Source organism: Schistocerca nitens, chromosome 2 (assembly GCF_023898315.1).
Source record: "Schistocerca nitens isolate TAMUIC-IGC-003100 chromosome 2, iqSchNite1.1, whole genome shotgun sequence".
In the NCBI taxonomy this organism is placed as follows: domain Eukaryota; kingdom Metazoa; phylum Arthropoda; class Insecta; order Orthoptera; family Acrididae; genus Schistocerca; species Schistocerca nitens.
The window spans coordinates 686,253,149-686,280,556 of record NC_064615.1 but is presented as its reverse complement, the minus strand read 5'-3'; the positions used below and the strand labels follow the sequence as shown (position 1 = coordinate 686,280,556).

The following is a 27,408-nucleotide window of genomic DNA, read 5'->3' as shown; positions in this document are numbered from 1 at the left end:
CATTAGGCTAGATTTGAATGCTTTGGACTCAGTTGCGACTCATATTCGTGGTTTGCTGGCCCCAGCTGCTAGGTTGTGTGGCTCGATGATATCCCATATCTCAGTGGCTAGTGGAGTTTACGTCACGACGGATTGTCTCCGTTCATCAGTGTTAATCGAGGCGTCACCTCCTCGCTAAGAAGTTTTCAGTAATTCAAAAAATGGTTCAAATGGCTCTGAGCACTATAGGACTTAACTTCTGAGGTCATCAGTCCCCTAGAACTTAGAAATACTTAAACCTAAGTAACCTAAGGGCATCACACACATCCATTCCCAAGGCAGGATTCGAACCTGCGACTGTAGCGGTCGCGCGGTTCCAACTGTAGCGCCTAGAACCGCTCGGCCACTCCGGCCGGCTTTCAGTAATTCAGTTGCTCCTGAGTGTAACTAAGTTCCCCATTTTTTCAAAGATGTGTAACACATTGTTGTATATAATGTCTGTCCCTTATGCAAAGCCGGCCGCAGTGGCCGTGCGGTTAAAGGCGCTGCAGTCTGGAACCGCAAGACCGCTACGGTCGCAGGTTCGAATGCTGCCTCGGGCATGGATGTTTGTGATGTCCTTAGGTTAGTTAGGTTTAACTAGTTCTACGTTCTAGGGGACTAATGACCGCAGCAGTTGAGTCCCATAGTGCTCAGAGCCATTTGAACTATTTGAGCCCTTACGCAAAACACTGTTTTTTCGTATAGACACAAGTAGGTGCCAGCGCCTAAGTGCCAATTTCAGTGGGTTCCTGCATTAATTTCTACCAAACGGGATAAAACAGCCCTTTGATATGGATTACTGTGAGGTAATTTGTGTGATACTATCCCTGCAATAATACATCGTGTGTGGTTGATCATTTTCCATTCCTGAAAGTGTGAATATGCTATATAAAAATAATATTATCAGCTACTTTTTAAAAATAATTGGACATAGCCAATCCTTTGCTATAGTCCTAAAACAAATTAATGTCTCCTCCAGTCCCATACATGTATTTCCAGTATGTGCATGACTTTTAAGTACTAAGCCTTTTGTTGTCGTCATCACGTTCACTTCAGAAGTGCAAGTGGGTTGAATCTCATTAATCGTGAAATCAAAACCTATCAAACTTTTACGTTTCTTGAAGTACACTAGTCTAGATTAAGAGAGCGGGCTGGTATTTTCTTGATATCTGAAAAGACATTTCAACCAACGTTCTGAGAATGTAAGTAACACTAAGAGCAAACACATCAATATGTAACATGTACAGCAGTCTCTCTATCGTTCTGCTCTAGTGAACTCCTGAAATTAATTTTACACACACAGTGAGTCTCCACCAACGTGACATAATGATTCTGCCCCTCAGGAAGTTGTTATCAGTCGAATAACTTGACAACTTTCGCATGTGGATAAATTTACAGTAGCCGTGGTTGGCATGATATTGAATTAGAACCTTTTCGAATAGCTAAAACTACTGAATCCACTCTACCCATGTAGAAAAAGAATAAATTCACCAAGGTACTGCAGAGAACATGTATTTTCACCACAAATTCAAGTCAAATATTTTATGATATGTTCTACCCTCATACTTGTAGGAATAAAGTACAATATGGGGTTAGTAGAATGAATATTGATACTGCTGGAAAAGGAAAGTTAATCCTTACCTGAAAATCAACTAGCCGGACTTCTGAAACTTCTCCATTCATATATTTAAACATCATGTTGTTCTTCCAGCAATCACCATGTGTCAATACCGGAAGCTTTGTTCGCGTCTTGATCTGTTCCATCCTTTCATATGAAACATCGAGAAAGCATTCAGCCAATGTCCTGTATCTTTCTGAATATTCTTCATAGCCAGGACATTTGTGTAACTCATTCGCTAGTGCTTTGAAGAACTGTGTGCATGTAGATGCCATTAGCTGCCGAAAGTTTTTCTCTGTGAATATGTGCATACAAAAGTTGTCCTTGTAGTGGGGCTGTTTGCTGAGCAGATAGACTGAAGCGGCGTGCAGCCGAGCATATGCCCGTAGCGCGACTGCACAGTGTTTGAGGTCTAGCGGTTGGCCAGCCTGAGCCAGCCTGAAGCCAGCCATTGACAGGTCCTCCATCACGAGGAAAGTCGCGGGCTGCCGCCCCCATTGGTAGCACTTGGCTGCCAACGGCCGGAACTCGTCACCTTCCAGTGCTGCCAACTGCTCATAGAGTTGTGGCATCACATCGTACAGCATCTCCGCCTCAGTCTTGAACACATCTGACTTTTCTGCCATAGCATTAAGTTCGCCAGACCCAAGAGTGGTTTTCACTATTAGGGTTTTCTTGTGTGTCTCTTCATTGCCTTCATATCTCAGACAGGCAGTCACTCTGAAAATTAAGCTTAAATAGCCAAGCCCTTCAGCATTTGCATAGTGGACACTTAAGGAATCCACAGTAATTTTCTTACGTTCTGCAGTCTTCAAAGCAGATTCTATGAAAGCGTGATTTATCCATGAAGGTGGCGGAACTCGTGTATCAGTCGATAATTCCATGACGCTAATTTGCCTCAAAACCAAATCTGTGGAGAGAGAAAATAGTCACATCGTAACATAAACAGGCTAATGACACTATAGCTCACAGATTGAAAACGGAGCCAATGAATGATACATATTATCTTCTTTAATCCTCTCTCTCTCTCTCTCTCTCTCTCTCTCTCTCTCTCTCTCTCTGTGTGTGTGTGTGTGTGTGTGTGTGTGTGTGTGTGTGTGTGTGTGTCTTTCTCTCTTCAGACACACACTCATACACACACACAAACGAAAAACACATTCTCCCCCACATACATCATATAACTAGCTTGAATTAGGAAAACGTATAGTTGTTTTATTCATACCACTCAATGGAACTAGCAAAAATCGTTGTTGTTAGTATTGCTTTGACTATTATAATTATTCCTTTATGATGCTATGACTGATGGCTGATGGTGAACTGACGCAATTATACTGCTGATGAGCAGTTAGTGACGTGCATATGTCAGTTGGACACAGAAAGAGGTATTGTGTACAGAGCCAGAAATTAATATTATAATGAAAACCGATATGGGTCTAATAAATTATTTTATCACCACTTATATGAGTGAGTCAGCATACATTAATGAGAGAGCATGTTCACTTGATATTTCTAAAACTAGTGTTATGTATTGATGTATGTGAGTGGAATACGTTGCAGCGACCTGGAGCAGCGAGTTGAAGCCTGCCATGATAGTACTCATTGTTTTCAGGTACCATGCTTCAAGTGTGTCTGTTAGTCTCTGATGGGTCCGTGATACGTGACAGATCATACAGGGGGAAAGTAACTTGTGTGTCCTTAAAAAATGGTTCCAATGGCTCTGAGCACTATGGGACTTAACATCTGAGGTCATTAGTCCCCTAGACTTAGAACTACTTAAACCTAACCAACCTAAGGACATCACACACATCCATGCACGAGGTAGGATTCGAACCTGCTACCGTAGCAGCAGCACTGTTCCAGACTGAAGGGCCTAGAACCGCTCGGCCACAACGGCCGACTTCTCATTCAAAAGTACTCATTATATGTAAGACTATAAAAGACACCTGCCTCACCTCGTGATTTCCACAGTGATAGCATGACTATATCTGTTAGGACTGAGGTATGTGAATAGAAATTCTTATTTGGACATGTTGTAGATGTTGATAGTAGCTCATCTCGAATATAAGGTAGTTAAGTGTCTTGTTCCTTATGAACAGTTTCAACACACCAGGATTCGGTATGGTTCTGCAACTTTTCAATACCATTAAAATGGCCACCATTAAGCCTGGACCTTACGACGCTATACAGCTCATTATGGAGAATAATGAAGTCTCTTGTGGCTCCATGTTGGGATAGTAACAGTGTACAGTAAGTTTCTGGAGACGTAACACGTGAGATGCTGCGACATTAAATATGGCGCTACCATAGATTATTTATGAATACCTGTATCCATAGAAAGGTAGATATCATCATGTTTGTGCACCCATACGACAAGGATGACATTAAACACAGCCCTATCAGAGATTATCAGTGAAAAACTGTACCTATAAAAGCGTGTGCATTAGTCATGTCTATCCACCCATAACTCACATTGCGCCATCCTCATATTCACTGAATCTTAACATATTACACATTTGACATATAAATAAATAGTGTACTGTGAATGTATTAATATAGTTTAATGTCCCAAATCTGTGCTAAAATAATAAACAGGCGTTTGCAAACAGTCCAGTGAACCCTGTGGATCTTTTACAAAAAATTTTGTTGAAGCAATGCATATGCCAAGTATGCTTAGTGCATTTTCAGCATTGTAGATCAGACGAACCGGTGAGTAGTGAAAGCACAGCTCAATACCTCAAAAGTTTTACGTTTTTAACTTTTTAACTGTTATATATCTCAGATAAATGTAATAATATATATATTACGACAGTTGTCCGTGTTTTTAAGTGGAACCGAAAACTTTATGGCACAACGAGAAAAGATTTCTGGAAGCAAATGTTTAGAATGTGGCAGCATATGGGTGTGAAGATAGGACTCTTGCATGGGAGAGTAGGAGAAGACTAATTGTTTTGAGATTTGTCATCACAGGCGAACAGTTATCGTCTTCTGACTAGTTTGATGGGATACGACATAAACTCCACTCCAGAGCCGATCATTTCATCTCAGAGTAGTACTTGCAAACTACGTGCTCAATTATCTGCTGGATGAATTCCAGTCTCAACCTTCTTCTACAGTTTTTACCCTCACAGCTCACCCAAGAACCACGGAAGCTATTCCGTCATGTCTTAACAAATGTCCTACCATCCTGTCCCTTCCGCTTCTCAGCATTTTCCATACATTCCTGCCCCTCTGACCCTGCAGAGAAACGCCTTATTCCTTACCTTATGAGTCTACCTAATTTTCAACACTCTTCTGTAGCATCACATCTCAAATGCTCCGATTCCCTTCTCCAAACTCACATTTTCAGAAACGTTGTCTTTAGTGTAAGACCTATGCTTTATACTAGAAGGTATCTCTTGGCCAGAAATGCGATTTTTGCCTGTGCTAGTTTGATTTTCGTCTTCCTTGCTCCGTCCATCATGGGTTATTTTGCTGACTGGGTAGCAGAATTCCTTAACGTCAAGTACTTCGTGATCACCAGTAGTGAGGTTATGTTTCTTACTGTCCTCATTTCTGCTACTTCTCATTACTTTCGTCTTTCTCCGATTTACTATCAATTTATATTCTGTACGCATTAGATTGTTCTTTAGTTCAACAGATCCTATACTTATTCTTCACGTTCACTGACGATAGGAATGTCATCAGTGAATCTTATAATGGATTTCCTTTCATCTTGAATTTTAATCCCCTTCTTGAAACTTTCTTACACTCGTCATTGCTTCTCTATATGTAAATTGGACAGTATGGCTGAAGACCTAAATCTATATCTTACACCCATTTTAATTCGAGATCTTCGTTGTTGGTTTTCCACACTTATTGCTCCCTCTTGCTTCTTATACCGTCTTTCCCTATTTGTCTCAGGACTTCGAATATCTTCCACCATTTCGCAATTTTCAATGATGTTTCTATGTTGACAAATCCTACCAACGTGCCTTGATTTTTTTTTCAGCCTTGCTTTCATTATAAAATGCAACGCCAGAAGATTCAGTAGCTATGACCGCTATACACACATTCTTCGATATAAACTCTGACTGTTGTTACTCGTACAAAGGTAAGGTTTTTCAAGTACATTCAGAATCTTTGTTGTTCATCAGGCAGACGTATTTTGTAAAGATTATGAGTAAACAACTTAGTACATTTGTCCTTTTTTTTTTATTCATCAGTCTTCTGACTTGTTTTCTGCGGCCCGACTCGGATTCCTCTGCTGTGCCAACCTCTTGCAGTCTATGTCCTCAGTCATTTCCTGGCTATATTCCAATCTTTGTCTTCTTCCACAGTCCAATTCATTTAACCGCCCTCTGATACTATGGAGGTTACTTTGTGATGTTTTAACAGATGTCCTACCAACCTGTCCCATCCCTTCTTCTTGTCACTGTTTTCAAATGTTCAAATGTGTGTGAAATCTTATGGGACTTTACTGCTAAGGTCATCAGTCCCTAAGCTTACACACTATTTAACCTAAATTATCCTAAGGACACGAAACGTGTATCCACAGGACATGTGGCCTGTAATTGAAGAAGTGTCATGATGATCTCTCCATTGGCAAAAGATTCCGGAATAGGCCCCCCTTCGGATCTACGGGAGGGGACTGCCAAGGGGGAGGTTACCATGAGAAAAATATTGAATAATCAACGAAAGGATAACGTTCTACGAGTCGGGGCGTGGAATGTCAGAAGCTTGAACGTGGTAGGGAAACTAGAAAATCTGAAAAGAGAAATGCAAAGGCTCAATCTAGATATAGTAGGGGTCAGTGAAGTGAAGTGGAAGGAAGACAAGGATTTCTGGTCAGATGAGTATCGGGTAATATCAACAGCAGCAGAAAATGGTATAACAGGTGTAGGATTCGTTATGAATAGAAAGGTAGGGCAGAGGGTGTGTTACTGTGAACAGTTCAGTGACCGGGTTGTTCTAATCAGAATCGACAGCAGACCAACACCGACAACGATAGTTCAGGTATACATGCCGACGTCGCAAACTGAAGATGAACAGATAGTGAAAGTGTATGAGGATATTGAAAGGATAATGCAATATGTAAAGGGGGACGAAAATCTAATAGTCATGGGCGACTGGAATGCAGTTGTAGGGGAAGGAGTAGAAGAAACGGTTACAGGAGAATATGGGCTTGGGACAAGGAATGAAAGAGGAGAAAGACTAATTGAGTTTTGTAACAAGTTTCAGCTAGTAACAGCGAATACCCTGTTCAAGAATCTCAAGAGGAGGAGGTTTACTTGGGAAAGGCCGGGAGATACGGGAAGATTTCAATTAGATTACATCATGGTCAGACAGAGAATCCGAAATCAGATACTGGATTGTAAGGCGTACCCAGGAGCAGATATAGACTCAGATCACAATACAGTAGTGATGAAGAGTAGGATGAAGTTGAAGACATTAGTTAGGAAGAATCGATACGCAAAGAAGTGGGATACGGAAGTACTAAGGAATGACGAGATACGTTTGAAGTTCTCTAACACTATAGATACAGCAATAAGGAATAGCGCAGTAGGCAGTACAGTTGAAGAGGAATGGACATCTCTAAAAAGGGCCATCACAGAAGTTGGGAAGGAGAACATAGGTACAAAGAAGGTAGCTGCGAAGAAACGATGGGTAACAGAAGAAATACTTCAGTTGATTGATGAAAGGAGTACAAACATGTTCCGGGAAAATCAGGAATACAGAAATACAAGTCGCTGAGGAATGAAATAAATAGGAGGTGCAGGGCAGCTAAGACGAAATGGCTGCAGGAAGAAAATGGTTCAAATGGCTCTGAGCACTATGGGACTCAACTGCTGAGGTCATTAGTCCCCTAGAACTTAGAACTAGTTAAACCTAACTAACCTAAGGACATCACAAACATCCATTCCCGAGGCAGGATTCGAACCTGCGACCGTAGCGATCTTGCGGTTCCAGACTGCAGCGCCTTTAACCGCACGGCCACTTCGGCCGGCTGCAGGAAAAATGTGAAGACATCGAAAAAGATATGATTGTCGGAAGGACAGACTCAGCATACAGGAAAGTCAAAACAAACTTTGGTGACATTAAAAGCAACGGTGGTAACATTACGACTGCAACGGGAATTCCACTGTTAAATGCAGAGGAGAGAGCAGATAGGAGGAAAGAATACATTGAAAGCCTCTATGAGGGTGAAGATTTGTCTGATGTTATAGAAGAAGAAACAGGAGTCGATTTAGAAGAGATAGGGGATCCAGTATTAGAATCGGAATTTAAAAGAGCTTTGGAGGACTTACGGTCAAATAAGGCAGAAGGGATAGATAACATTCCATCAGAATTTCTAAAATCATTGGGGGAAGTGGCAAAAAACGACTATTTACGTTGGTGTGTGGAATATATGAGTCTGGCGATATACCATCTGACTTTCGGAAAAGCATCATCCACACAATTCCGAAGACTGAAAGAGCTGACAAGTGCGAGAATTATCGCACAATCAGCTTAACAGCTCATGCATCGAAGCTGCTTACAAGAATAATATACAGAAGAATGGAAAAGAAAATTGAGAATGCGCTAGGTGACGATCAGTTTGGCTTTAGGAAAAGTAAAGGGACGAGAGAGTCAATTCTGACGTTACGGCTAATAATGGAAGCTAGGCTAAAGAAAAATCAAGACACTTTTATAGGATTTGTCGACCTGGAAAAAGCGTTCGACAATGCAAAATGGTGCAAGACGTTCTAAATTCTGCAAAAAGTAGGGGTAAGCTATAGGGACAGACAGATCATATACATCATATACAACAATCAAGAGGGAATTATCAGAGTGGACGACTAAAAACGAAGTGCTCGTATTAAAAAGACTGTAAGACAAGGATGTAACCTTTCGCCTCTACTGTTCAATCTGTACATCGAGGAAGCAATGATAGAAATAAAAGAAAGGTTCAGGAGTGGAATTAAAATTCAAGGTGAAAGGATGTCAATGAAACGATTCACTGATGACTTTGATATCCTGAGTGAAAGTGAAGAAGAATTAAATGATCTGCTGAACGGAATGAACAGTCTAATGAGTACACAGTATGGTTTGAGAGTAAATCGGAGAAAGACGAAGGTAATGAGAAGTAGTAGAAATGAGAACAGCGAGAAACTTAACATCAGTATTGATGGTCACGAAGTCAATGAAGTTAAGGAATTCTGCTACCTAGGCAGTAAAATAACCAATGACGGAGGGAGCAAAGAGGACATCAAAAGCAGACTCGCTATGGCAAAAAAGGCATTTCTGGCCAAGAGAAGTCTACTAATATCAAATACCGGTCTTAATTTGAGGAAGAAATTTCTGAGGATGTACGTCTGGAGTACAGCATTGTATGGTAGTGAAACATGGACTGTGGGAAAACCGGAACAGAAGAGAATCGAAGCATTTGAGATGTGGTGCTATAGCCGAATGTTGAAAATTATGTGGACTGATAAGGTAAGGAATGAGGAGGTTCTACGCAGAATCGGAGAGGAAAGGAACATGTGGAAAACACTCATAAGGAGAAGGGACAGGATGGAAGGACATCTGCTAAGACATGTAGGAATGACTTCCATGGTACTAGAGGGAGATGTAGAGGGCAAAAACTGTAGAGGAAGACAGAGATTGGAATACGTCAAGCAAATAATTGAGGACGTAGGTTGCAGGTGCTACTCTGAGAAGAAGAGGTTAGCACAGGAAAGGAATTCGTGGCGGGCCGCATCAAACCACTCATTTGCTTCGCTTCTCTTCTGTTCCGACTTTCTAACAGTCCATGCTTCACTACCACACAGTGCTGTGCTCCAAATGCACTTTCCGAGAAATTTCTTCCTCAAACTAAGACTTATGTTTGATATTAATAGACTTGCCTCGGCCAGCATGCCCTTTTCGACAGTACTAGTCGGTTTTTAATGTCCTCCTTGCTCCGTCCGTCATGGCTTGTTTTGCCGCATAGATAGCAGAATTCCTTACCTTTATATACTTTTGATCGTCAGTGCTGATATTTAGTTTCTCGCTTTTCTCATTTCTGCTACTTCTCATTACTTTTGTCTTTCTTCGATTTACTCTCAGTCCACATTATGTACTCATTAGACTGTTCATTCTCTTCAACAGACCCTGTAGTTCTTCATATTCACTACGGGCAGCAATGTCATCAACGAATATTATCCTTCGTATTCATTTTATTTCTGTCGTTGCTTCGATGTATAGATCGAACAGCAGGGGCGAAATGCTACATCCCTGTATTACACCCTTTTCAATCCACACATTTCTTCCAATCTTATTGTTCCCCTTAGTTCTTGTTCATACTGTAAATTATAAGTATTTCCACGAAGTTTCCTACTATTTGTCTCGGAATTCCGAACGCATTGCACAACTTCACATTGTCGAACGCTTCCGTGGTCAACCGCATCTTCAGAACTGTCTCCTTGGCGCCTTTACCTTTCCTAAAGCCAAACTGATGGTCATCTAATACCAAAGCTCTTTTAAATTGTAATGCATGATTCCCTATCTCATTTATATCGACTCATCTTTTTACTTGTATTACTTCATCTGGGAAGCCCTTTCCCTCATAGAGGACTTCAATATACTCTTTCCAGCTATTAACTCTCTCCTCTGCGTTTAACGGTGCAGTTCCTGTTGCACTCCTAATGTTACCGACCTTGATTTTAATATCACCGAAGGTTCTTTTGGCTTTTCTGTATGCTTAGTCTGTCCTTCCGAAAATCATTGCTGTTTCGATGTCTTCACACTTTTCATGCACTCATTGCGCCTGACTTACGAGCCTATCTTGTGTATTTCTTTCGTAAGTGACCCGTACCTCGGTATTACTGAATTTCCGTGCACGTTTTTTCATTTTCTTTCTTCCGTCGATCAACTGTTGTATTTACTCTGTGATTCATAGTTTCTTCATAGTTATCTTCCTTGTAGCTTTGTTTTTTTTCCATTTTCTGTGATTGTCCTTTCTGGAGATGTCCATTCCTCTTCAGCTGAAATTCCTACTGAGCTATTCATTATCGCAGTAACTAGGGCGTCAGAGAACTTCAGGCCTATGTTGTCATTTCTAAGTACTTCCGCAACACACTTCTTTACGCATTGATTCTACCTAATTGGTCTCAGAAACTTCATCCCACTCTTCATCATTACTAAACTGTGATCTGAGGCTAAATCTGCTCCTGGATGCACCTTAAAATACAGAATCTGATTACGGAACATCTTCCTGAACATGGTTCAATGTAAGTGGAATCTTCCCGTATCTTCCTGCCTTTTCCAAGTATGCCACACTTTCTTGGGAGCCTTGAACAGAACATTTGTTATTGTTAATTGATATCTGTACTCCGAGAAACAATAAATTGCAAAAAGCAAATTTATTGGTGACCAGATGCTTCTGCGGTTAATGCTCGAAAGATCTGTCGCCACAGTTCGGAGTACGTTCTAATTTACGGTCCGAAGATAGTCTGACTACGGACTGAAACTGATCAACAATAAATGTGATTTGTGCGATCTAGACTGTTTTTGTAAGTGCAATTGTTAATCGCTGTAGTTCCCAAAATGTTTTCGAAAATATAACTGATGCTTGTTGCAGAATTCAATTAGTGCTTCTCCTTTCTCATTCCTACTACCAAGTCCATATTGTCCCATAACGCTTTCTTCTATTCTCTCCCATACTGCCACACTCCAACCCCCGTGGCTATCAGGTTTTCGTCTCTCTTTGTGTACTGAAGTACCCGTTCAATCTTCTCTTTAAGTCTTTCTCTAAATGTTCGTCCTCTGCTTACTACGCCGGCTGGAAAACTACTGTTACCGATGTTTGTTTGCTGTCGAATTCGATGAGAACAATCCTATAGCGCAGCTGTTCACAGTAACAAACTCTCGGTCCTACCTTCCCATTCATAACGAGTCCTACTCCTGTTATACCATTTTCTGTTGCTGTTGATATTAGCCAATAATCGTCAGGCCGTGCTGTAGCGAATCATTGTCTGAGCTTCCGACTCCAAAGACCACAACTAATAGTTAAGTACTTCCCTTTTAAAAGAGATAAATATCGAAATCGAACAACTTGCGGTCAAAAAATGCAGGCATGGTTCTCTCCCCCAGTCGATCCGAAAAATACATGAATCAAATGAAGGGATGATTAATCATCAGATACCTGAAGTGGCGCAGTGAATATGAATCATACCTACAATGAAGTGCAAAACACCAGGCACAGGAATTATAAGGATTACACAGAGGTTGAGAAAGAAAAATCGTGCAGAAAACATAACTATTTTCTTGCATTGTGTCTGTATTTATGAGCTTCCTGACTTCGAGGAAAATAATTAACTATTTATGAAATTAATTTACATAATTTCGGTTAAAAACTTAAGCAGTCGAAATGAGTACAGCTCAACTGCTGTTGCATGTTTCATAATTCACAATGTTACAGCTCATTTGACTGGTATTATCAACATAAAGTAACAAGTGCAGTTAAACTCCACCGGAGGGTGGCTAAAATTTGCCAACTTGAAAACACACGTTGTTGCTCGCGGAAATATCCCAATAGCCGACAACGAACTCCAAACGACACAATGTGAACACTCGTAACTTGCTGGTAGATTAAGCCGAAAATCAACTTTCATGTCCAGGATCGGTGAGCCACAAACCTTGTAGCAATGGGAACAGCACCACACACTCCGACACCGCATAGATACCGCCAGACGGCCCGGGCAAACTAAGCGCCAAGGAGATTTCCTCGCTGCTCCACGCCAACCGACAAACTGCCCGCACACAACCCAGCTGGAAACTATAAGAGCCAGGCCAAAGATAGTCCAAGGTACGAATATCGATACACACAGCTGTTGCCACCCGCGGAAAGAGAGGATAACAGCATAATCGCGATAACCGCGAGAGACTAAACACAGAATAGCAACCAAGGTTTAATCCAACGCATAGCATGAGCCAGCCAAGGGCTCAGTCTCCCCCCTCAACAAAGGGAGGGGGTGATCAACTCCTGAGCCTGAACTTGGCTAAGGTGAGCCCGATACTGCTTACCTGAACTGTTCTCCTTGACCAACAGATTTACCGGACCTAAAATACGACGATAGTACAAGGCCCCAGAAAACGAGGAGTAAATTTACTGAGATTCCCACCACGCACCTGCCCCCGCGGGAAACTGCGGACATAAACTTGATCCCCTGGCCTGCCCTTAAAGGTTTCTCGACAATGATTGTAAACTCATCTTGTTTGTTATGTGCTCTGAGTATATTACGCCTGGCCCGGTTCCAGTTTTCCTTGATAACACGAGGACTAATATCGGCTGGAATAAGATCTTGAATTCCCCACAAGTTCGAAAGAGGGGAATTAACCGGATAGGGAAGGATCAAGGAGGCGAGCGTAGCTTGCAAGGCTTCGTGACTGGCGGTATTAAAGGCGAAACTAAACCAGGGAAGACTGGAGTCTCATTTACTAGAGGTTTTCTGATCATAAATTATCAACGGGGACTTAAGATTTCGGTTAACTCCCCCCGCAAATGACCCCTGGGTATAGTACGGGGTGGTCGTGATATGCCTGATACCGTTGTGAAAACAGAAGGCCTTGAAAGGAGCCGAAAGAAAAGCAGGAGCATTATCGCTAACAAGCTGCTTGGGTAGGCCAAAAACACTGAAGACATTAGTTAAATCATAAATAGTGGTGGCAGCGGTAATGTTATGGTTCGGGAGGAGCCAAGTAAATATGGAGAACGCATCGATAATAACTAGTACATATCGATGACCCTTCTTTTTACGAGGTAACGGTCCTAAATAATCATTATATGGCTTGTGCATAGGACAGGACTGTTGGTTACATTACAAAAGCGGCATTGGGATATCATCTCCCTCAAATCCTGTTTCATCGAGAGCCAAGTTAAATGCTCCTTGATTTTTTGGAGAGTCTTATAAGTACCCAAATGGCTACCCACCAACGAATCATGAAAATAACGAAAAACCAGACGCACCAAAGTTACAGGCAAGCATATCTTGCACTGCTTAGCCTCGCCCACCCTCTTGCAGAGAGTAACACTCTTAACAACAAAATCATCCAACAGCTCTGCTACCAACACACGTTGCTTAATGGGGGCACAAACAGGATCCTGATCCTGGTGCTGAGCCACATCTTCAAACAAGAGGGGAATTTCACCCAATACCATACAATTTGTCTCCCTCTACCTGCTGGTTTTTCTTAATAGGTGTAGTTTCGGTGAACATCTGGCTGAGGGCATCCGCATATATATTTTCAGAGCCCCTCACATGTTTAACTTCAAACTGAAATGCCAAAATCCGTACTGCCCACCTGGCAATACGGCCAGTTTTACGCGGCCTAGCCAACACCCAGCTGAAAGCCTGATTGTTGGTTTCTAATTGGAAAACCCGATCTTCAAGGTAGAAGTGGTACTTCTCCAATGCAAATAAAACGGCCAAAGCCCCGCACTCGTAGATGGAGTACTTGAGTTCGGCATCAGTTAACCGGCGAGACGCGTAGGCTAAAGGCTATCTCTGACCCTCAAACTCCTGGAGGAGAACAGCTGAAATACCAGCATTAGAAGCATCAGTTTCAACAACAAATCTTTTATTAAAACCGGGTACCCCAAGAACCGAAGGACTAGCTTTCGCTGCTTTAATATGCTCAAAGGCAGCCTCCTGGGCGGGTCCCCACCCAAAACGCTCGCCCTTCCGGCGTAACTGATTTAAGGGTGCCGCAAACTGACCAAAATTGGGAACGAAACGCCTAAAATAGTTTGCCTATTATTAGTAGGTGGAGGCAAAGTCCGTAAGGCTTTAGTTCGTTCTTTGTCAATGCGAATACTCTGACCCGACACTATATGACCTAAGAAAGATACCTGCTGCTTGGCTAGCGTCATCATACTGGGCTTAACCGTCAGCCCAGCTTCCTGTAATCTCAAAAGAACTTGCTGAATACGCTCCAAATGATCCTCAAACGAACGACTTTAGATAAACAAGTCGTCCAAATATTTATACACACAGAATAACCTTAAGTCGCCAAGGATATTATCGAACAAACGAGTAAGCACAGCCGCTCCAGTTGCTAGTCCAAAAGGAACTCTGTTGATCTCAAACAAGTTCCAATCAGGACAAAATGCGGTAACATGTTTACTTGCTTCAGCCAACGGAATGTGGTAATAGGCCTGATCAAATCAAGAACCGTAAACCAATTAGCGCCGGCAAACCAAGAAAAGAATTATGCAGATCAAGTAGGGATACCGATTCAGGGACAAACTTAGGGTTTAAACGGCGGTAGTCAACCACAGGTCTGAAATCACGACCCTGATCTTCACGTACAAGAGCCGGCCGCGGTGGTCTAGCGGTTCTGGCGCTGCAGTCCGGAACCGCGGGACTGCTACGGTCGCAGGTTCGAATCCTGCCTCGGGCATGGGTGTGTGTGATGTCCTTAGGTTAGTTAGGTTTAAGTAGTTCTAAGTTCTAGGGGACTTATGACCTAAGATGTTGAGTCCCATAGTGCTCAGAGCCATTTGAACCATTTTTGCACGTACAAGAAATATTGGGGAAGCATAAGCAGATGTTGAAGTCCTAATCACTCCTTGTTGGAGCATCTATCCTAGCCATGAGCATCTTCACCGTGGTGAGAGGCGGTATGGGGACTGCCTAAACGGAATATTGTCGGACAGACGGATATGATAATCAAGAACGTTACTAACACCAAGATTATCACTAAGGAGATGCGGAAAACTGTGCAACAAATCGCGTAACTGAGAAGCCTATTGGGGCAAGAGATGGGCCAGATCAAACTTGTTAGCTACGGCCTCAACGGCCAACGCCCCAACAGTTCGATGAACACTAGGTTTAGTGCATTCGCAAAGGCCAAACTTCTCTCCAGGAGCGAATTTAAAGAAAAGGGTGTTTCCGGAATAATCCAAGACCAACATGGTTTTATTAATGAAATCGCACCCCAAAATTAGATTAACGTGCAGTTCCTTAACCAAGGCTAAAGACATAAGCCAGGAAAAATCTCCGACCGATATGCTCCCCGGACCCAACCAAACAGAGGCAACAGCTGGCCATTGGCCAACCGACATCTCTGCACCGGCGAAGGGACCGACCGAAGTTTCGTGAGATGCCCAAATTCCAAAAACCACTCGAAGCTCAATAATGAAAGGGACTACCAGAATCGAACAGAGCACAAACCGGCTCGCCACCTACCCGAGAACAAACGTAAGGCAAGGGTGGTGATGAGGGAGCGACCACCCAAGTACGCCAATGTCTCAAAGCTCGAACCCGAGGTCGCGGCCCAACCCGGTGTTATCTATTGGCTCTGGTGCACAAGGCTGAACACAAGAGCGCACCAAATGAGCTTTGCTGCCGCACCTGAAACAACGCCGGGGTTCCCTTTTGATAACTTCAGCTGATGTATATACTGCGAAATCAGCGCTGACGTCCTGCCCCTTAACCTCGTGACGTACATGGTTCTCAAGTAGTAATGCGGATGCTGCTACGACCACGTCACGGAGCTCTTCCCAGGTTGAAGGCTGCCTATGGAAGACAAAATGCGACTTAACCGCCGCACGCATTCCCCTAAGGGCGACAGATGCCAATTCTTGTTCAGATAAATCAATTAGCAAGGCCAAAGAGGCTGTCTGATTTCTATCGGCATACTGATGTAACTGCTCCTCACCCCGCTGCACTTCCCAAATGTAACGACACTCAAGCTGTTTCTGAACCCTGGTGGTCAACTTTTGCCTAATTACTAACTCCCTTAATTACTGATAGGAGAACCCTTCCGCCGTGGCTCGCGAGAGGAGTTTCTGCAACTCGCGTCTAGCTAACGGGTAAGACAACGACAAAATTACTTGGTGGGAACACTCAAGGCGGCCGCGTGTTGTTCTAGGCGAACCAATAACCACAATAATTTTTTTACCTCATCAAGTCACTCCACAACCAACTCAGTAATATCACGGAAAAAATAGGCCAGAGGATTAGGAAACTTGGCAAACACAGCATCTAACTTGACAGAGGACGCAACAGTTCCACCCCCACGCTGGCTCTCACTGTGTCCCTGACAGCGCAAGTCCCTATCTTGAAGCCGGCCGTGGTGGCCGTGCGGTTCTAGGCACTTCAGTCCGGAAACGAGTGACTGTTACGGTCGCAGGTTAGAATCCTGCCTCGGGCATGGATGTGTGTGATGTCCTTAGGTTAGTTAGGTTTAAGTAGTTCTAAGTTCTATGGGACTGATAACCTCAGATGTTGAGTCCCATAGTGCTCAGAGCCATTTGAACCAACCCTGTCTTGAACCTTCCTCCCATCCAACTCCAAACACGTAAGCTTAAACTGTAATGCGCTCACCAAAGTTCCCAACTCAATGGTTAATTTTTTGTGATGATCTTCCAAATCTAACGTGCTTAAATCCGCTATCCGATTAATTAAATGCATTACCTGCGCTCACGCCCTATCTAACTTACTGTCACTAGGTTGGGTTCCCTCCAAAAGATAAATAGTGTCCTCAAGGCCTTTAATAGCCTCAAACAAAAATTCAGTTGCCGCTCCTGTCTCACCCACCACCGCTGACGTGACGTCAACAGGTTGAAGAACGGCAACTAGCAAATGGTTTACCAATTCTGGAACACTGCCATCAACCGCTTGGCGCCATATTGCCAACTCAAAAATGGTTCAAATGGCTCTGAGCACTTTGGGACTTAACATTTGTCATCAGTCCCCTAGAACTTAGAACTACCTAAACCTAACTAACCTAAAGACATCACACACATCCATGCCCGAGGCAGGATTCGAACCTGCGACCGTAGCGCTCGCGCGGTTCCAGACTGAAGCGCCTAGAACCGCTCGGCCACACCGGCCGGTTTGCCAACACAAACAAGTGTTCCTTTCTCAGCAGGCCTATCCCTGGAAACTGTCTCACTGCCATGACGATAAGCACCTGAAACAAGTAACAGCCAAAACAATATCGTGCCACAGAACACAAACGAAACAAGAGTGAAACTGACAGCAACTAGAATGGCAAGCACAAGCGCAACTACGCTCTGCTACCAGTGATACGCCCTGCTAAACCTGCAGGACAGGACAGGTAGTTTAAGTTTTGTAAAGGTGCCAAAACAAGCAGCTGTCAGTTACCCTCGAACATACAACATCGTATTTGATTAAACATTACAAGTGCCAAGAAATTAAAAAAAACACAGCTTTAGTTGTGGAACTTAATTAACAGCTGAATGCCCCATACAATCTCTTGCCTTAAGGGCAAGACCACTTTAATTTAAAAACGGGTGAAAGCCAGTAACTTAAAGCTCAAGCAAAATCATAAATTTAAAAGGCAAAGCCTTATCTTAAAACAGTTCCTTAATTAGGCTGAAGGCCCAAAGAACTTGACACTTTAAGAGCAAACACCTTAAATTCAAAATCGGCCAAAGGGCCAACACTTAAGACTCATTAATTTTAAAAGTACCAAAAGCATTATGAAAAACAGTTCTTAAATTACGCTGAAGGCCCAAACCATTTAACAGCTTAAGAGCAGAACAACTTTAATTCAAAATCGGCTGAAGGCCCAACATGTAAGACTCAATAACATTAATTCTAAAAATGCCAATGGCTTTACATAAACCAGTCCTTAAATTAGGCCAAAGGCTCAAACCATCTGACGCCTTAAGGTTCTAAAGAACCTTAGTCTAAAAATCTGCTAGAAGCCATACAAGTACAAACAACAGGAACAAACAAGAAAAGGCAGTACACCCAACGGCGCTCAGAAGTTTCCGAGGGTCGGCCTGGAATTCAAACACTGACCCTCACTTAAGTGAGGCAGGCAGTCGGCCCAACCTTTGTCGATCCGACGACAACCCAACCGACAGACAGTCAACGGACCCACCGACAAGATAACTTCCGGTTCACCCTACCCCCACACAACAGGGAGTTCAATGAAACAACGTACACGGTATTGGCGCCCACAACCAATTATACATTGAGCTGTCAAGCTACACACCTTGCTGGACAGTGACAACACGATGAGGAAAATACAGTGCCTGAATTTACGTCAACAGCCAGGGTAGGTAACCAAAACATTGAACAAGGCAGAAGATTCCACTGGTGCACTTCAGTTCAATTCCCACGTACAGTTAAACTCCACCTTAGGGTGGCTAACATTTGCCAACTTGAAAACACATGTTGTTGCTCGCGAGAATATCCCAACACCTGATAACGAACTCCAAACGACACAATGTGAGCAGTTGCGTATTGCTGGTAGATTAAGTCAAAACTCAGCTTTCATGTCCAGGATCGGTGAACTACGAACCTCGTAGCAATGGGAACAGCACCACACACTCCGACACTGCATAGAGGCCACCAGCAGGCCCGGCCAAACTATGCGCCAAGGAGATTTCCTCACTGCTTCACGCCAACCGACCAACTGCCCGCACACAGCCCAGCCAGAAACTATAAGCGCCAGGCCAAAGATAGTCCAAGGTGCGAATATCGATACACTCCGCTGCTGCCACCCGCAGAAAGTTGGGATAACAGCATAATCGTGATAACCGTGGGAGACTAATCATAGAATAGCGTCCACGATTTAATCCAACACATAGCATGAGCCAGCTACAACTCAGTTATATTTACTTTTATTTCTTTTATCTTTGTTGCAGAGTGAACGCTGTAAGCCAGTCAAATATAAATGGTGGAAGCGGTTCAATTGGACCTGTGGTCACGGGGTAGTGTCAACAGCTTGTAATTAAAACGTCGTCGATCCTGGGTTCGAATCCCGCCACTACTTAGATTTTGATTAATAATCAGCATTGGTGGCGGAAAACGTCCAGCATAAGAAGTGTTGACCCTCATTCTGCCGACGGTTTGTCAAAGAGGGAAGAGGAGGGAACAGAGGTTCAGGGCACTCTTTTGTCCTAGGGTTGGGAAACTGCCCGTAAAGTTGGAAGAATCAGCAATAATCAACGGCATGAGGATGCAGAAGGCAATGGAAACCGCTGCATTAAAGACGTATAACGTGTATCCATGGGACATGTGGCCTGTAACTGAAGAAGTGTCATGATGACCTCTCCATTGGCAAAAGATTCCGGAGTAGTACCCCTTCAGATCTCTGGGAGGGTACTGACAAGTGGGAGGTTACCACGAGAAAAAGGTTGAATAATAAATGGAAGGATAATGTTCTACGAGTCGGTGTGGAATGTCAGAAGCTTGAACGTGGTAGGGAAACTAGAAAATCTGAAAAGGGAAATGCAGAGGCTCAATCTAGATACAGCAGGGGTGAGTGAAAATTAAAGAAGACAAGCACTTGTGGTCAGATAAGTATATAGTAGTATCAACAGCAGCAAAAAATGTTATAACAGGTGTAGGATTCGTTCTGAATAGGAAGGTAAGTCGGAGAGTGCGTTTCTGTGAACAGTTCAGTGATAGGATCGTTCTTATCAGAATCGACACCTACGATCACCGACAAAGATAATTCAGGTATACATGCCGACTCGCAAGCTGAAGACGAAGAGATAGAGAAAGTTTATTAGGGTATTGAAAGGGTAATACAGTATGTAAAGCGGGATGAAAATTTAATAGTCATAGGGGACTGGAATGCAGTTGTAGGGGAAGGAGTAGAAGAAAAGGTTACAGGAGAATATGGGCTTGGGACAAGGAATTAGATAGGAGAAAGGCTAATTCAGTTCTGTAACAAGTTTCAGCTAGTAATAGTGAATACGCTGTTCTAGAATCAAAAGAGGAGGAGGTATGCTTGGAAAAGGCCAGGTGGTACGGGAAGATTTCAGTTACAGTACATCATGGTCAGACAGAGATTTCGAAATCAGATACTGGATTGTAATGCGTACCCAGGAGCAGATACAGACTCAGCTCACAATATAGTAGTGATGAAGAGTAGGCCGAAGTTTAAGACATTATTCAGGAAGAATCAATACGCAGAGAAGTGGGATGCGGAAGTACTAAGGAATGACGAAATACGCATGAAGTTCCCTAACGCTATAGAGACAGCAATAAGGAGTAGCTCTGTAGGCAGTACAGTTGAAGAGGAATGTGCATCTCTAAAAAGGGCCATCACAGAAGCTGGGAAGGAAACATGGGTGCAAAGAAGGAAACTGCAAAGAAACCGTGGTAACGGAAGAAATATTTCAGTTGATTGATGAAAGGAAGAAGTAGAAAAATGTTCCGGGAAAATAAGGAATACAGATATACAAATCGCTGAGGAATGAAATAAATAGGAAGTGCAGGGAAGCTAAGACGAAATGGCTGCAGGAAAAATGTGAAGACATCGAAAAAGAAATGATTGTCGGAAGGACAGACTCAGCCTACAGGAAACTCAAAACAACCTTCCGTGACATAAAAAGCAAGGGTGGTAACATTAAGAGCGCAGCGGGAATTCCACTGATACATGCAGAGGAGAGATCGGATAGGTGGAGAGAATACATTGAAAGCCTCTATGAGGGGGAAGATTTGTATGATGTGATAGAAGAACAAAAGGAGTCGATTTAGAAGAGATAGTGGATCCAGTATTAGAATCAAAATTTAAAAGAGCCTTGGAGGGCTTAAGGTCAAATAAGGCAGAAGGGATGGACAACATTCCATCGGAGTTTCTAAAAGCATTGGGAGAAGTGGCAAAAAAACGACTATTCACGTTGGTGTGTGGAATATATGAGTCTGGCGATATACCATCTGACTTTCGAAAAAGCATCATGCACACAATTCCGAAGACGTAAAGAGCTGACAAGTGAGAGAATTATGGTACAATCAACTTAACAGCTCATACACTCAAGTTTCTTACAAGAATTATAAACAGAAGAATGGATATGAAAATTGAGGATGCCCTAGATGACGATCAGTTTGGCTTTAGGAAAAGTAAAGGGACGAGAGAGACAACTCTGACGTTACGGCTAATAATGGAAGCAAGAATAAAGAAAAATCACGACATGTTCACAGGATTTGTCGACCTGGAAAAAGCGTTCGACAATGCAAAATGGTGCAAGATGTTCTAAATTCTGCAAAAAGTAGGGGTAAGCTATAGGGACAGACAGGTCATATACATCATATACAACAACCAAGAGGGAATAATCAGAGTGGACGACTAAGAACGAAGTGCTCGTATTAAAAAGAGTGTAAGACAAGGATGTAACCTTTCGTCTCTACTGTTCAATCTGTACATCGAGGAAGCAATGATAGAAATAAAAGAAAGGTTCAGGAGTGGAATTAAAATTCAAGGTGAAAGGATGTCAATGAAACGATTCACTGATGACTTTGCTATCCTGAGTGAAAGTGAAGAAGAATTGCCTGATCTGCTGAACGGAATGAACTGTCTAATGAGTACACAGTATGGTTTGAGAGTAAATCGAAAAAAGACAAAGGTAATGGGAAGTAGTAGAAATGAGAATTGCGAGAAACTTAACATCCGGATTGATGGTCACGAAGTCAATGAAGTTAAGGAATTCTGCTACCTAGGCAGTAAAATAACCTAGACAGACAGAGCAAGGAGGACATCAAAAACAGACTAGCTATGGCACAAAGGGCATTCCCAGCCAAGAGAAGTCTACTAATATCAAACATCGACCTTGATTTGAGGAAGAAATTTCTGAGAATGTACGTCTGGAGTACAACATTGTATGGTAGTGAAACTTCGGCTGTGGGAAAACCAGAACAGAAAAGAATCGCAGCATTTGAGATGTGTTGCTACAGACGAATGTTGAAAATTAGGTGGACTGATAAGGTAAGGAATGAGGAGGTTCTACACATAAGAGGAAAGAATATGTGGAAAACACTGATAAGGAGAAGAGACAAGATGAGAGTACATCTGTTAAGACATGAAGGAACGACTTCCATGGTACTAGAGAGAGCTGTAGAGGACAAAAACTGTAGAGGAAGACAGAGTTTGGAATACATCCAAGAAGTAATTGAGAACGTAGGTTGCATGTGCTACTCTGAGATGAAGAGGTTAGCACAGGTCTAGTCATAAGACTGATGACCAAAAAAAAGGGGGAGTCTTTACAATGGCATCTACCGTTTAAAAATTTTAGGAACACACGAGGATTGAAACTGAAGAATATTTATTCGATTCTTTCACGTCTCTAGAAAGACAAACATACATAATGATACTAACGTGCACTCAACTTTATTTACTCTTCTTACCTATTTATACTGGACCTTGGTATTTTCAGCAATACACACACATCAAAAGCAATTTTGCATCACCTCGGCTCCGAGAGTTCCGGAACCTGTTCACAAAATTGGAATGTTGTTGTTGTTGTGGTCTTCAGTCCTGAGACTGGTTTGATGCAGCTCTCCATGCTACTCTATCCTGTGCAAGCTTCAATTGGAATAGAGATCAACATAAACATTCATTTCCACCTTTTTTATTGCTGATGAAAACCACACATTGCATGTTGTACCACCATACAGCGAGACCGCCAGAGGTGTTGGTGCAAACTGCTGTGCACAACGGTACTCGAATACCTAGTAGCAAGAGCCCTGATGCATGCCTGTACTCGTCGTGGCATACTGTCCACAAGTTCATCAACGCACTGTTGGTACAGGTTGTCCCACTCCTCAACGGCGATCCGGCGTAGATCCCTCAGAGAGGCTGGTGGGTCACGTCGTACTTAAACAGCCCCTTTCAATCTATCCGAGGCATGTTCGATAGGGTTTATGTCTGGAGAACATACTGGCCACTCTAGTCGCGCCTATTTCGATATCCTGAACGCAGTCATTCAGAAGATGTACACGATGGGGGCGCGAATTTTCGTCCATGAAGACGAATGCCTCGCCAGTCTGCTGCCGACATTGATGCGCTATCGGTCGGAGGATGGCATTCACGTATCGTTCAGCCGTTATGACGCCTTCCATCACCACTAGCGGCGTAGGTCAGCCCCACATAATGTCACTCCAAAAAACATGAAACCTTCACCTTGCTGCACTCGCTGGACAGTGTATTTAAGGCGTTCAGCCTGATCGGGCTACCTCCAAACACGTCTCCGATGATTGTCTGGATGAAGTCATAAGCGACATTCATCGGTGAAGAGAACGTGATGCCAACCCTGACCGGTCCATTCGCCATGTTCAGTTTGAGTCGTAAAACGACATCCCGTGGCTGCACGAAAAGAACTACTCAACTTGGTGGCGTTGCTGTCATGTTTGCTACTAGCCGTAATCCGTAAGTAACGGTCATCCACTGCAGTAGTAGCCCTTGGGCGGCCTAAGCGAGGCATGTCATCGACAGTTACTGTAACTCCTCAATGTCCGAACAAAATCGCTTTGGTACACTCCGAGACGCCTGGACCCTTCCCTTGTTAAAAGCCCTTCCTTTCACAAAGTAACATTACGGACGCAGTCGAACCGCGGTATTGACCGTCCAGGCGTGGTAGAACTGCAGACAACACGAGCCGTGTACCTCCTTCCTGGTGGAATGGCTGGAACTGATCAGCTATCGGCCCCCTCCGTCTACTAGGCGCGGCTCATGCAAGTTTGTTTACATCTTTGGACGGGTTTAGTGACATCTCTGAACAGTCAAAGGGACTGTGTCCGTGATACTAAATCCACAGTCAAAGTTTATCTTCAGGAGTTCTGGGAACCGGGGTGATCCCAAACTTATTTTGATGTCTGTACATTCATTATTGCTCGTGGATATTTCAGTATTACTGTGGAATCATCAGGACACAATTAAATTTGGTATAAATGTGAAATTCACTTAGAAGCGTTTAAATGTGTAGAGCACTAAAACAGTATTCCTCGCCTCAACTCAACACGTGTAAGGTGAAGCCGTCTTGAAGCGAGATAACAGCTTCTACGCGTCATGGAGTCGAAGTGAACAGACTGTGACTGTGTTCTTGAGGAACAGCATACCATAATGACTGAACGAGAGACTTCAGAGCGATTCACGAGCCATACACGTTCAACTGCTACCATGGGTCGCTAATATACATGCTGAAGAACACACCCATACATATGTAACAGTGCTCTCATGTTATATTAGTACCCGATACGAAATTGTATGTTCCATTACAGATGAGCTGTTGAAGTACAATTAACAATGATTATGAGACTTTGCCGGCCGGAGTGGCCGTGCGGTTCTAGGCGCTACAATCCGGAGCCGAGCGACTGCTACGGTCGCAGGTTCGAATCCTGCCTCGGGCATGGATGTGTGTGATGTCCTTAGGTTAGTTAGGTTTATTAGTTCTAAGTTCTAGGCGACTGATGACCTGAGAAGTTAAGTCGCATAGTGCTCAGAGCCATTTGAACCTTTTTTTTATGATACTTTCTATATGTTTCATGGCCATGTCTTCTATAGTTAACCAGTTATACTCCGATACTTCTCGAGCTCACATGTAGAAACAGCTTCAAACGTCTGATTAGTTTATAAACGATTTAATGTTTTAAATATTTGACATCAAGCACGCAAGGGAGAAAAATGTTTGGAAATGTTTCAAATTATGCTTTAAATTTGTTGGAAGTCGCTATTTGCTCTCATTCTCACGTACTGGACGAATATGATCTGGGAATCTGAGCGCCGACAGTAACGCTGCCAGGAAGCAAACACACAGTTTCTAACTGTGATACTTGTCCTGTGTGAAACCATTTACAGGATCTGTCGAATGGAATGAACAGCATAATAATTACTGAATTTGGACTGACAGTAGATCGTAGAAAGACAAAAGCAACGAGAAGAAATGAGAACACCGGAACTGGGAATCGCAAAGTATTCTGCTACGTATGCAGCAAAGTAACCCGCAACGGAAAGAGAAAGGAGGGCATGAAAAGCAGTATAACATAGAATTAAGTGCATTCCTGGCCAAGAGAAATCTACTAATATCAAACACACGTCTTAATTTGAGGAAGAAATTTCTGAGAGTGTAAGTTTGGCGCACAGCATTGCATGGTAGGGAAACATGGGCTGTGGGAAAACCGGAACACAAGAGTGGCGAAGCATTGGAAATGTAGTTCCAGAGAGGAAAGTAGAAAATTAGACGAACTAATAAGTAAAGGAATGAGTAGGCTTTCTAAAAATCGACAAGGGAACAAATATATGGAAAGCACTATGATGGAGTAGCGAAATGATGGTTGGACATGTGTTAAGACCTCAGGGAATAATATCCATGGTGTAAGAGGGAGCTGTAGAGGGTTAAAACTGTAGGGCGAGGCCGAGATTGGAATATGTCCAGTATCCTCAGTTTTTAAATTGAGGACTTAGGTTGCAATAGTTACTCTGAGCTGAAAACCCTGGGATATGTGTGTGTGTGTGTGTATGTGTGTGTGTGTGTATGGCGTTCAACGACAAGCACATGTCGCTCTTTAATTTTTGTCCCGTTCAGCTGTACGCGGTAAGTGTTACTGTTTTCCTCGCAATTTGGTGTGTTATGTAGAAACTGTGTGACAACCTTCGTTTTCCTACGAATCTAGTAGCAGTGCGAACGCATTTTAGTTAGTCATTGTTCATTCACCAGATAGATTGGGAAATTTTCTGTATCTCTTTTTTAATAATACCAAGTCAGGAATCAACCAGCATATGACTGAATTAAGTGTAACACTTGCTTCGTGCTGCACTAATCTGTGAGACGGTTTGTCACAGCAGTTCTTCTAATAAACAGTCCGCCCCGGTAGCTGAATAGCCGGCACAGTAACTCAGCGTGTTCGGTCAGAGGGTTAGCTGCCCTCTGTAATAAAAAAAATGAGTTAATGGATCAACGACGAACTGAAAGGGGTGTCTTGCGTCGTTCGCCACGAGCAGATGCAACGAAATAAAACTAACAAAATAAGATATTTTTAAAAAATGGTCCTCATGACGGCCAGCCATCCTAAGGGGCCCGGGGTTCGATTCGTGGCTAGGTCGGGGATTTTCTCGACTCAGGGACTGGGTGCTGTGTTGTCTTCATCATCATTTCATCCCCATCCGGCGCGTAGGTCGCCCAGTGTGGCGTCGAATGTAATAAGACCTGCACCAAGGCAGCTGGACCTACCCATTAAGGGGCCTCCAGGCCAATGACGCCAAACGCTCATTTCCATTTTTCTAAAAACGGTTTATTTAAATTCTTTTTCATAACCGTAGACTGACTAATGTTCGCATGTCATGCCTTTCTTAAGTAATAATAAATAAACAATTTGTGATTAATGCTAGTCCGGAATATTGACTTATTTCTGCCTGTGTAAAGTGTCTATGAGGAATCACGGCGTCAGATTTGTAAATGTCTGGTAAGTCAAGCTGCAGAACAACAAACTACGCCACCCGACCTCTTATTGTACTCTTTTGAGGTGGTATGGCATTTTCAGTGTCTGGTAGAATAAACGTACCTGTGATTTAGTTTCTTTGTCCCACATATAAGGATAGAAACTGTCCGTTAGTAGCATACACACGATGTTTACTGGTTGAGACGCAATATGTTATCTTCAGAATAATGACAGATTCTACCGTTGTGCAGTATATGTACCGGTGTGATTTTACAGGTGTTTGAATACAGCCAGATACATATCGATACAATTGCTAGACAGGTACACTTTGCTGTTAAAAGACGTAGTACAAGCTTTCTAACTCCTTCTCGTTCCGTAAGCCACACAAGAACAATACATCACTATGAATGAGAATAATAATCGAACATCGCTTTAGCTATGTAGACTTACAAACCAGTGCTTTTGGGAACGTTTGCAAAAACACGAAACGCACAGTACCTTAAAAAAAAGTGCTGCAATAATTGTACGCGGTATATAAAAAAAATTGTGACACATTGTTAAACACCCTGGCTGCCGGTCGTTGACTCACATCGGAAGATGATGCCCGCAGTTGGCAACGAAACGTCAGGA

At 43.0% G+C, this 27,408-nt stretch overlaps 1 protein-coding gene across 2 annotated transcripts in view; it reads right to left on the bottom strand.

Annotated features, from left to right (window-relative positions):
* The window catches only part of LOC126236834 (uncharacterized), a 44,240-nt gene that overhangs the window by 15,391 nt on the left and 1,441 nt on the right, over nucleotides 1-27,408 (bottom strand). For both annotated transcript variants that reach the window (XM_049946435.1, XM_049946436.1), the window contains exon 2: nucleotides 1,663-2,549. In XM_049946435.1, the coding sequence (XP_049802392.1) occupies nucleotides 1,663-2,523 (861 nt within the window). In that variant the 5' untranslated portion in view covers nucleotides 2,524-2,549. The remainder of the gene's footprint in view (nucleotides 1-1,662; nucleotides 2,550-27,408) is intronic.